General features: G+C 39.2%; 1 protein-coding gene across 1 annotated transcript in view; it reads right to left on the bottom strand.

Annotated features, from left to right (window-relative positions):
• The window catches only part of homer1b (homer scaffold protein 1b), a 72,582-nt gene extending 63,342 nt beyond the window's left edge, over positions 1–9,240 (bottom strand). The window contains exon 1 of the mRNA XM_073048215.1: positions 8,790–9,240. Coding sequence (XP_072904316.1) covers positions 8,790–8,794 — 5 coding nt within the window. The 5' untranslated portion in view covers positions 8,795–9,240. The remainder of the gene's footprint in view (positions 1–8,789) is intronic.
• Positions 9,241–12,092: the final 2,852 nt, after the last annotated feature.

Below are 12,092 nucleotides of genomic sequence, written 5' to 3'. Positions count from 1 at the left end.
TGCGTGCATTACTCTAAATTTCCAGCATCTGCAGAATCTCTTGTGTTTATGATATCTGAGAGAATGCATGGCCAAAAGTGCTTTCATTACATTTCTAATTCTTTGTAAAATGCCTAAAAAGTGCTAACAGTTTGGTTCAGTTGGTAGTCTCTTTACTATTAAATCAGGAGACAAAAGCAAAGATCTACACTAATTACAGCTTATAATTTTGTGCAATAGCCGGATATGTTGGCACTACTGAAAACATGCCACAGTTTCCTGGTAGTCAAAAAGCTAAGAAATCCGACTAATAAGATAAGTAAAAATATGTTTTGTGGTAAATTGTGTTAAATTATCGCTGTAAACAGTGAAGGGGCGAGCAATGGCGAAGCAATTTCAGCAGATGAGTAATTGCAGATGGAGTTCTGGTGCCCATACAGCTGACCTGGAAATGAAGCTGGACCACTCTGGGTGCTCTAAGAAGATGATGGGGCACAGGCAGAGGAAATTCAATTACAATGCTCGGACAACTGGCCCAGGTGTGAAGTTGGATTGCACTGGGCGCCAAGCTGATTTGAAGAGCTTGAGAGAGGCTTTGGGTGGTCGACGAAACCTGGGCCCAGAGCGAGGCGCTAGGTGGCATGGTCTAGGCCCAAGGACCTTCACAGCAGTGGTGCCCGGGTCCAAGTGCAAGGTACCTTACACTGTTTAAACAATTTCACTCACTCTCTGCAATACTCAGCTCTCTTTTGGTCAATTTAAATATCGGCCCAGACAGACCAAATAAAAGAGCGTCAGTCGGCGGAGTCGATTTCACTCATTTTTTGCGATGGTCATCTCTTTGGTGCTGAAGCTATGAAGACTGCCCCAGCTGCTGGGCCTACTCCGGGCTGCTCTAGGGTTCGGATCTTAGGACTCAATTTTGGTTCAGAATGCTGTTGTTCACTTCAATTGTTTGCACCACTTGTATATTCTTTTTCTTCTCCTGCGCATCAAGTGCTGGTCTTTTATTTTTATTGTTTTTTTTCTTTTAATTTGGTTTTTGCTTAGTGGCTATTTGTAAACAAGTCTCAAAGTTGTATAATTTATGCATTCTTTGAAAATAAATGTACTTGAGCTTGAACAGCACACTGTGTGACAGTTTTGCTCAATCTGATGGCACTGGTGGATCACGATTTCCAAAGAGGAGCAGCAGGTCTTTAGGTGCCTTGTTTAATGTTTCCTTCTCCATCATGAACAAAAATTTTCTTCTGCTCAGAATGCAGCAAACATTCGACTTGAAAGAGTAATTCTTAGTAAGTCCTTTGAACATTTCTCAAAAGGATAATTTCTTTTGACAAAATACTGCTCTGCCCCAGATTGCTTTTAAATCTGTGAGTAACTATACTATGGTAACCCAGCGCTCATTTCTTCAGTGCAAATAACTCACAATATCTGTTAAAGTGATATCACCTTTGATTTCCCAAAACTTGAAATTTTAGATTGAAATGATGAGAAGTCTTTAAATACTTGAACATGATAAAAATTATTGCTTTATAGATATTCAGTTCAGAGAAATTTTCTACACTTCGACAATGTTGGATTTAAAGACAAAAGATGCATCAATTTGCCCAGAGACTGAAGATCAATTTTTTTTTTTTAGGCAAACCTCCCTAAAGATTAGTCAGATACCTACTCAACAAAGGAAGTCATGTACTAGGGGAAGTACCTTTGGAAAATTCATCTTCCTACCCCTTTTTACTACAATTGAGGAAGCAAGGGCTTGGCTGAATTGATTATTCATTTGAAGGTTTTACTTTACCTCTCAAATTATTATAAAAACAAGTTAGAGGAAAGAGAAACATGGGAGTAGAGAAGGTTAACAATGCATTTAGAGGCTGCTCAAAAGGTAACCACTAAACAACTCAATTGTAAAGGCAATTCACAAAAGTGCAAAGCTGCATATTAATTGTCACTTTTCGAAAAAACTTCATTACTTCAAGTAATCTATGATCGACTAAGAAATACCAACTTCCTACAATGGGTTTATAATCAAGAGGGTACAGATTTAACATCAGCTAAAGCAGAAATGAAAAGCTATTATTTTAAATCCCCTCAAAATTACTATGATCTGCAATACATGCCCAGTAAGTGTTATGGAAGCAGCATCAATAACTCTCAAAATACAGCTGGAGGACAGATAATACATTTATTGGGTTTCAGTAAGAAAGCAGGAGAGTTTGACTAATTGGACAATCACTTACAAGTGCCAGAACCCACATGGTAGACTAAATGCACTACAAGAATCAACATTAAATTAAAGCACAACATGGTACAGAACTTTGACATTTTTATTGCTTATAACAATGGTGAAACCATCAGTTTAGATATTAAACTGTAGCAGTCATATATTAAGCCAAGATCATATTCAGTATAGTAAATTATGTTTTTGTGTGGTTTAAATCAAAGATGTAACATAACAGATGAGCTTAACAATTATGAAGAAATTATGTAGAAATCTCACAGCTTTTGTGGCACTATAGAAATACAAGGGAAACCTACTGAAATAACTCTCTCCAAAATATTACTTGATTTAGTTCTTTTGTTCAAAACCACAAACAGCAAGAGGTATGCTCAGATTGATGAACAATACGTGAAAATAACTTGGTCAATCAAGGTCAAATTTTTAGAATATTTTCCATTTTTTTTGTTCTATAGGTAAAGCATTACAGAAACTAATTTGACAGTGTTGCATTCAGACTTCAAAAATTATTTTATGAAAATTTACCCCACATTTATTCAGCCATGAAAATTTCAATACCAGTTTATGCACATAATCTTAATGTTCTAGCTATCAACTTTGACCTATTGTGTCCAAATTAGAACTCTTAATCTATCTATCTGCTGGAAACGTGAAAAACAAAAATACTGAATATCTTTGGAGAGTGAGAGAACTAATGTTTCAGTCCATGATGGCAAGTTCTGATGAGAAGTCATCAACCCAAAACATCAAATTAATTGAAAAGCTAGTTATATTATGGGATGCAAATTGCAAGCTGGAATTGAAATTTCCATGACAAATTTTCAAATTTAACCAACCAAAAACAGTTAGTGAGTCTTGCATGTTCTCATTTCGCAATTACAAATTTCCAAGGCTTCCTGAATCACAGATGGCAAATCATCCCAACACTGGTGGTTAAGCTACATGTGGAGACAGGTAACGATGCTCTTTATGATAGCATTACATTATGGAATAATAAGACTTTTGAATTCTATGTTGGGTCACACCAGAATTGTGACTTGGGAAAAAATAAATCAAGGTTTATCTTTTTTTTTTGGTTGAAGGCTTCCACAGATGAGCCACAGCAGGGAAGGAGCTAATCCAAATTATAGAGCTGTAAGTAAACGGTCTCATAGATGGAGAGATGATGAGTTAGAAATTCAAGTCAGTGTGAAACAGGATACCATCTCTGTGAGAAGCTTAGAACATACTAAATTGTGATGGAGGGGTTAGAGGTAGTGGCTTGAAAACAGTTTGAGGCAGGGACTCAAAACAACGGCTTCCAATTTTAAAAAATCTTAAGTTATCCATTATTGCATAGTGAACAAGCAAAGTGACAGGTTGGACACTTTGGAGGAGCCAAAAGAACTCATCATGAAGTGCCCTCTGCACACATGAAATCAAGCATTATATTTTCAAGCGATGCTGCCAGGGATGCGATGCCCTATTGGCCAGAAACACTACCATTCATAAGAATGACTGCCAAAAGAATAAAGTGTGGCAGATGACAGATTTATTGAACAGATTAACAATGAACTGAATTTCCATAGCCCAAATGTTCAAGAAAGTAGAAACCACACAATTCTCGCCCTTCGTCTCTCCACCTCACTCATTCCAAGATGCAACAGGACCCTGTTGCATATGAATGTCTACCAACCAGAAATAGGCAATGTATACAAATTTAAAATGAATCCTTCAATTAGATAATGCAGAATATTGTGACCTAGCTACAAAAAAGAAACTCAACTGCTGTAAGCAAAAGTTAAGCTGTAAATTAACATGTACACTGACCTCAGTATTTTCATTAACTATTTCCAAAACAATAGTGTACCTTCTGTGAGGAAACACAACTGCCCACCCACATTACGCCTATTCCATTAATCTAATTTAGTTCAGTTCTCTGTATTTAACAACCTAATAATGCCCTACGATATTGTGAAAACTTAGCATTCTATATAAAAATGCAAATCTTGGAAACACAACCCAGAGAGAAACTGCAGGCTCATGTTTCAATCCCAAAACAAGATCAGTAATTAGCCTTTGATGTAGCAAGCAAAGTCGTCAAAAAATGATCTTGCATATCTTACATTTCCAAAGGAATTATGGAGAATTGTTAAAATCTTTAAGCTGTCAGATTTGCCATACATTTCCAGCATTTTCTGTTTATCCTTTAGAGATGCTGCTTATTTCAAGGAATTTCTATTGAAGAAGTGGCTTCCCTCAGTATATTGGATTTACTTTGATGGAAAGCGGCAGCCTTCTGGATACCACTGACCAAGACAACACATACTGCAACCAGAATGCAGATCAATCTACATAACCATGTGTTCCGGTTCATGGCTGCATTGAAACCATTGGATCAATGACTATGACAGTCCCTGTTTCGAGCATTTCAAGATAAGACGACAATTATCCCCCCTTTCTTCTTTAAAAAAAAGCATAAGTGATTGTAAATTAACTCTTTCCTCTACGGCCAATATCTTATGAACTATTGCCACTTTGCCTAACAACAGAGGAAATACATAAATTGAAAATTTGTGAGGAGAAATCCATCTACCTTAAACTAGTAACACATCCCTGTTTATCCAAGTGGAGTTAAAATTATCCATTTAGAGGTAAACTTACTAAATGTATTTTGCTAGTATATAGTTGCTTCACTTCGTCCCACAAAAGACTCACTGTACTTTGAGACAGTACACTGTTAAGGGCAAGACCCTTAACCATGTTGATGAACAGAGGGATCTTGGGGTCTGAGTTCATAGCTCCCTGAAAATGGCTACAGGTTGATAGGGTGGTTAAGGCGGCAAATGGCATCCTTGCCTTTATTAGTTGAGACACTGAATTCAAAAGTTAGCAAATTAAGTTGCATACAATCCAGGTTGTCCCATTATAGGAAAGACATCATGGTTTTAGAGAGGGTGCAGAAGAAGTTTACCAGGATGCTGCCTGGATAAGAGAGCATGTGCTATGAGAGATTGGACAAACTGGGTTGTTTTCTGTAGAGTGGCAGAGACTGAGGGAGATCTGATAGAGATTTGTAAGGTTATGAGAGGCATAGAGAGTAGACAGTTATTTTCTCCCCAGGGTTGAAATGTCTTATACCAGAAGGCATGCATTTAAGGTGAAAGGGGCTAATTTCACAGGAGCTGTGAAGGGCAAGTTTTTTTCCATTACACAGAGAGTGGTAGGTACCTGGAACATGCTGCCTAGGGTGGTGATCAAGGTAGATAACTTAGGGACTTTTTAAAGAGATAGGCACATGAATGTGAGGAAAATGGAAGGACGTGGCATTGTGTAGGCAGAAGAAATTAGTTTAATTGCACATTTGATTACCTATTTAATAGGTTCAGCAAGACATTGTGGGCTGATGGGCCTGTTTCTGAGCTATACTGCTCTACGTTCTATGTGTTTTTGTTTGTTCTGCAAGAATTAAAAATAGACAGAAGTGTTTTCAAAACAAACTTAAAAGCCTAATTGGATCTTCCAAAAATATTTCAAATGGTCACACACGGCCAAGTGTGAAGTCCACTTAATAAAATTGATCTTTCCATTTGTATTTTTATAACGTCAAAAAAATAAATAGCAAAGTAATACAGCCAGCTGCCTTTCAGTGTCAGAGAGGCAGGCTCGGTCCTCATCTTAGATGCTGTGTGTGGGGTTTGCACATTCTGCTTGTAAGCCGCTGCATTAACTCCAGGTGCTCTGGAGTCCTCCCACACCCCAGAGAAGTACGAGGTTGGTAGGTTAACTGGCCATTGTAAATTACCCCCTAGTCTGTAGGTGAATGATAGGTTCTGCTGGAGCATACAAACATATGGAGAGAAGCAAACACAGGAATACTGCAAGACCAGTGAAAATAGGTAGCTGATGATCAGCATGGAATTGCTGGGCTGAAAGTCATATGAAGGGTTGATACATAGGTAGATTGTGAAGAGGGCAATTAGGCTACAAAGGGATATAGTTAAATGAATATGTTTGGCATATAGAGTATGAAGTGAAATCTTTTTGGCAGGAAAAATAAAGCTGCATATTCTCCCATTGGTGAAGAAATGCAAAAGAATCTGCATTTGTGTATGGTTCCCAAAAGGCTCGGAGGCCCATACAACATGCCACTAGGAAATTTAACAGAATATTTGCAAATGTAGGTGCTTATGCTCTATATAGCATATAGGGTATTGTTGAGAGGGCTCAGAGGACACTCACAAGGATGTTGCCTTGATTGGAGAATATGCCTTATGCAAATAGGTTGAGTGAACTTGGCCTTTTCTCCTTGGAGTGACGGAGGAAGAGCTGTGACCTGATGGAGGTGTATAAGATTAGGGGCACTGATCATGTGGATAGCCAGAGGATTTTTGCTCCAGGACTGGAATGGCTAACACGAGGGATGCTTGGAAATAGGTACAAGGGGGATGTCAGAAGGGAGTTTTTCCACACAGAGTGGTGGGTGCAGGGAATACACTGCCAGTGAAGGTGGTAGAGGTGGATACAATAGACTCTTAGATAGGTATGTGAAAATAGAGGGCTATGCGGTAAGGGATTTCTAGGTAGTTTCTAGAGTAGGTTACATGGTTGGTACAACATCATGGGCTGAAGGGCCTGTAATGTTCTGTAAACTTCTCTGTTTTTATGTTGAGATTGTACAGTACTGGACTCCTGATTCAAGGACTAATACAACTGCAATGGAAATATTTCACAGATGGTTAACTACTGAAACCTACATTGGGTAGGTTGGCTTTTGAGGAAAAAGTTGGATAGGTAAGACATATACTTGCTGAGATTTGATTGAAAAGGTAGATCCTCAGCTGTCTTGACAAAGGAAAACTGAAGAGGATATTTTGTCTAAAAGGAAATGAAGCACTGTTCAGGATCATTCATTCAGGACGGATGAGATGTTTTCCCCCACGGAGGAAATGACTTCGAAAATTTCTTTCTCCAAGAGCAGTGGTAGCAGAACCTTTGAACATTTAAGGCTAGTTTATATGTAGTTGAGATGAACAAAGATTACAGGAAAATACAGGAATGTTATTTTGAGGTTACAGTCAGATCCAGCATGATAAAACAGGCTTGAGGGTCCAGGCGACCTACTTTTGGTTCCAATATGTTTGTTCTGAAGAACAAATACAATATGAATGGATCATTCAATAGAAAATGACAGAAGAGGCTTCTACTCAAGGAAATTAAGTACTACTGTTACTTCAAGAACTGCACACATCACCTGTAAAGAAGTTACTTAAATTCCCTCCAAGACAATTGTCATAAATATTTGCATGTAGCAGAAACAACCAAGTCATGTCAATGCAGGATGAATTGTTATTAAAAACTAGGTGACATTATTAATCAGTACATTCAACACAATGACAATGCAAACCTCAACTATAGAAACGGACATCTGGATGATATTATACACTTAATTTCACCACCCATGCACAAATTGTCTTGATTCCTCCTTTTGTGTAAAGTGATCTTCAGAACTTAAGAGTTGAAAAACAAATGCAAATACAAGCCTAAAGTTCATACAGAATTTGAATTCTCGATGCATTTGAAAATTTTATACCCCAAATTATACACAAATAACCATTTAATAGATAGTTCAAGTTGGGTTTTCTGAACATTACTTTTAAATGACTCAATTTTAGATGTTAAGAAATTTGGTACAAGTATAAATTTTTACTTCTAAGAATGTGTACATTTTACATCGATACAATTAAGCAAAATGTCACTGAATTACAAGTTTCACTAATTTTGACATCTGAAAATTAGTTGGGGTAGGCGTTGCACCTGAGGGAGAAAGTTAAATGCAAAAATAGCAACTATTCAAATACTGTTTGGCAGCCAGTTTCTGCAAAATAAATGTAGGACTTTGTTTTTAAAGCAAGTCAACTTAGATTTAATAATGTGATTATAAAATATTTAAAACTTTATCAGAGCTTAAATATATATATGAAAAAAATGCAAGCCCGTTCAATAAACCGAATTCTTTGGATCGAATGGAACGAATACTTAGAACAAGTTTTAAAAAAAAAGAAAACGAGCTTCTCGTCTTCGGTGAATGCTAGATGTAGTAAAATTTATGGAGAATATTCAGAGCTTTCTATATAACGAAACTGATTAGGATGATGCCTGAAGTTTCTTAGGTAGCCACAGAAAACTCGAGTTAATTTTCGAACTTGCATTATTTGAATGTCACGCCGTATATTAAATGTAAGCGATGACTTCGCAGATTGACGACGTTTGACAGACCTCGTTGCTTCTCGGACTTAGTGCTATCAATATGCATTTGAAATTACATTAATACACATGAAGGGAATACAGCTAGTTATTAGTTTGAGGGGGCTGTACAACTGATCCTCGACCGCAGCTACAAAAGTGTCAAGCGCCTGAAACACCTGCGTCAGCGACCCAATATTGCCCTTAAAGCACGTTAGCTTCTGAACAGTTAATGGGGGTTGGGGTGAGAGAAAGAGAACTGAATTGATTCCAATAATCTCGATTACAGAATGCCGCTTATTCGCTCTAAATGTTTACACAAATAAGAAACCGAATATCTCACCCCATTTTGCCCTCCTGCTGAAGACACGCCGATTCTCCGCTTGCTTCTCGTTTATTGCGTTAACGATGGAGATGATGCAGGGACCGTCCGCTCAGAAAGACATTACCAGCATTAATTTCATCCCCGCAGCAGAGGAAGAGCGAAAGAGTCGTCGTTAAGTCCTCCAGGTCGCTCTCCGGTTTCAGTTCCTGGAGGAGGAGATGGTCGAGGGAATGGTGGGGTGGGGGGGGTGGGGAGGGAGGAAGGAGTGAGGAGGGAATATCGTCGACTGCGGCCGGGGGCTGGGAGAAGCAAAGGCGGGGAGTGACGGCAAGTGCTCTCCGGGTCAAGATTCCGCTCACGCGGCGTTGGCAGCGCAGCCTTCCATGCCTCCGTCAACGAGCCCCCCGCTACAGTCCCATTCGCTCCATAACACTCCAGTACTTCTGCCCGTCCATCCTCCGTGCACCGGACCTTTAAATAAACGTCAGCACGTTGCGCCGTCACCCACCTCTGACTCGCCTGCCTCGTTCCAGCTCGTCCTGACGTCAAAGCCCAGCAATTATACGATGACGTCAGGCCTGCTCCCCGCACTTACTTCTAATTATATACACAGCATCCTGTAATTTAAATGCCCTATTTTGGTTGAAGAGCCACCCACCAGCACATTGACAATGTTCCAGCCAACACAACAGAAAGTTAGGGCGTTCGGAAAGATAACGAACTTTAAAATTTAGAGCCCAGTATTTCATATACTGATAATTCTGTCTCAGTTGCGGAAAGATTAGAATGTGCAATGGCGACTATTTGCTCCCAGAGTTAACACATTTGATAAATGTAATTTATCCCAATAGTGGGGAGAATGTTTAAATGTACTTCCAGTAACATGTCTCAATTTATCGCAATCCGTTACAAATAAATTAGAGTACATTGGTTTAATATGTTTCATTCCTCGTGTGGCATCTCCGCTCTTGTTTTTTACACCCTGCCCATATGGCTGACAATTTTTGTCACACTGTACAGTATTTCAATATTCCTTTTGATCATCTCGTCCAATTTTCACATCTGTGGTATTCTTTTCGCTGTTGGTTTTAAATGATACATATCCTGTCTGACTTCAATATGTCAAAGATGAATTCGATATTATCAATAGGCAAAATACTGTTTCGCGAATTGCAGCTTTAACAATTCATTTGCCAATGGCAAAGCAAGATCGCAGTATGCATTGGTCTTTCTTCTCACTCCTTCTTAGCTAGGGCAAGGGGAAATCTGCCACATTTCACAGCTTGCATCGGGGAGTTCACGGACATTGTACCAGAACAGAATTCGCATGTTCTTTCCCAGGCGGAGAGGAGCAGCAGCAGCCGAAACAAATGAATGTGGCAGGCTTGCAGACCCTTCAATATTGCAGAGTGTTATTAACCGCACATGCTTCATTTGAATGTGAGGATAATTTGCAATCATAAAGTTTTCAGTTCACTGAATAAGCGGTGATCTGTGATCACAGCCAGAGCATCGTGAATATCCAGTTAACAGCTGCAACATTTTTACTTTGAGCAATTCTACGCTGCCTCTATCTTTTGGACGTTCTAAGAGTAATGCGTTGCTCTTGTGAGACAGTGGCTATTACCTCAACATCTGAACCCCATAAATAAGAATGCAATTTAAATAAGAGCCACGCAGTCACATGCAAACTCTATCGAGTAGCAAGTTCAACTGCCGATCTCATTACAGATTTAGTTCCAACGTGCACGGAAGACCTGGATTTGAAGTAAGTTGTGACTGACTAGTTTGGCATTAATGCAGCTATTTGACCAAGTGGGGTATCAGGCAATCTTGTAACACCCTTAAGGGGGAAACACCTCACTATTTAGAAGAAAAGTTGAATGTAATTGTTGGAGACTGGACACCTCAAACCTTGGTCACTGTTGAATGACTTCCTCCATCAGTGCCATGGGCCCAACCTTACTCAGTTGCTTGATCAATGATCTTCCTCTCACCATAACATCTGAAGTAGGGATGTTCGCTATGATTACAATGTTTAATTCCATTTGCAACTTCTCACAAAAAAGCTCCTTTTGCCTCCATGTTGTGAGAGCTAGTTAATATTCAGCATGGACAGATAAGTGTAAAGCTACACTCATACCTTATAACAAAGACTAGCTCAAACAAGAGCCTAACTTCACTGGCATTACTGTCATTGAAAGCCTACCATTGCTATCCTGTTCTCATCTTTGAGTATGTTTGTAGCTGGACCTGTGGCATTAGTTTATGTTACAAAATCAAGTCAGATGTGAAGTGTCCCACCGTGGCAGATTCAGCGTTTTATTATTCAAAGTTAAAAAGAAACTGAAGTTTGGAATGTGATTCTTCAAAGTCAAAGTTAAAATCAAGTTTGTCATATGCACAAGTGTATGTATACACAGGTGCCTTGAAAAGCTTACTTGCAGCACATAACAAACACATGGCATCAGCTAAGCAACGTTCACAAGAAAAACATAAATTAAACAATTACCTTTACAAGAAAGAACACAATAAGAACCAAAAGAAGGCAATTTTAGTGCAAAGTAATCAAAGTCATTATGTTCCTAATGGCCATGGTGTTGCTAAGATCTGGGATTGTGATGGTTCATTCCAGAACTGAATGGTTGAAAGGATGTGGCTGTTGAATCTTGTGGTGTGGGACTTCTGGCTTCTGTACTTCCTGCCCAGTAGTAGTTGTGAGAAGATAGTATGGTCTGGATGTTGGGGGTCTTTGTTGATGGACATTGCCTTCCCGAGGTAGATACAACTGATGGTGGGGAGAGATGTGTCTGTTTGCATCATGGTCATCAGCTTTTTATGTTCTAGCACATTTGAATTGCCTTACCAGACCATGATGCAGTCAGTTAGGATACTTTCAACAGTACATCTGCCTTTTAGAGTGTGTGGTGACATGCCGAACCTCCTTAAAATCCCAAGAAAGCAAAGATGCCAGTGCATTATCCTTGATATATTAATGACGCAGAATTTAAAGCTGCTGGCTCTCTCCGCAATGTCAAGATAAGTATTGTTCCAGCATAAATCAAAGAGCAATCCTGATCAACCAACCTAAATATTCATACCTTCAACCAGCTGTCTATACTGTCTACAAAGTGCACTGCAGTTACTTGCTACAAGCGCCTAAAAGGGACACAAAGGGCTTGAGGAACTTAGCAGGTCAGGCGACATCTATGGAAAGGATAAACAGTCAATATTTCAGGCTGAGGCCCTTCATTAAAACTGCAAAGGAAAAAGAAAGGAGCAAGAATAAGAAGGTGAGGGAGGGTAAAGAATACAAGCTGG

The sequence above is a fragment of the Hemitrygon akajei genome, chromosome 6 (assembly GCF_048418815.1).
Source record: "Hemitrygon akajei chromosome 6, sHemAka1.3, whole genome shotgun sequence".
In the NCBI taxonomy this organism is placed as follows: Eukaryota; Metazoa; Chordata; class Chondrichthyes; order Myliobatiformes; family Dasyatidae; genus Hemitrygon; species Hemitrygon akajei.
The sequence above is the reverse complement of the archived record's forward strand: the minus strand, read 5'-3'. Positions and strand labels throughout refer to the sequence as shown.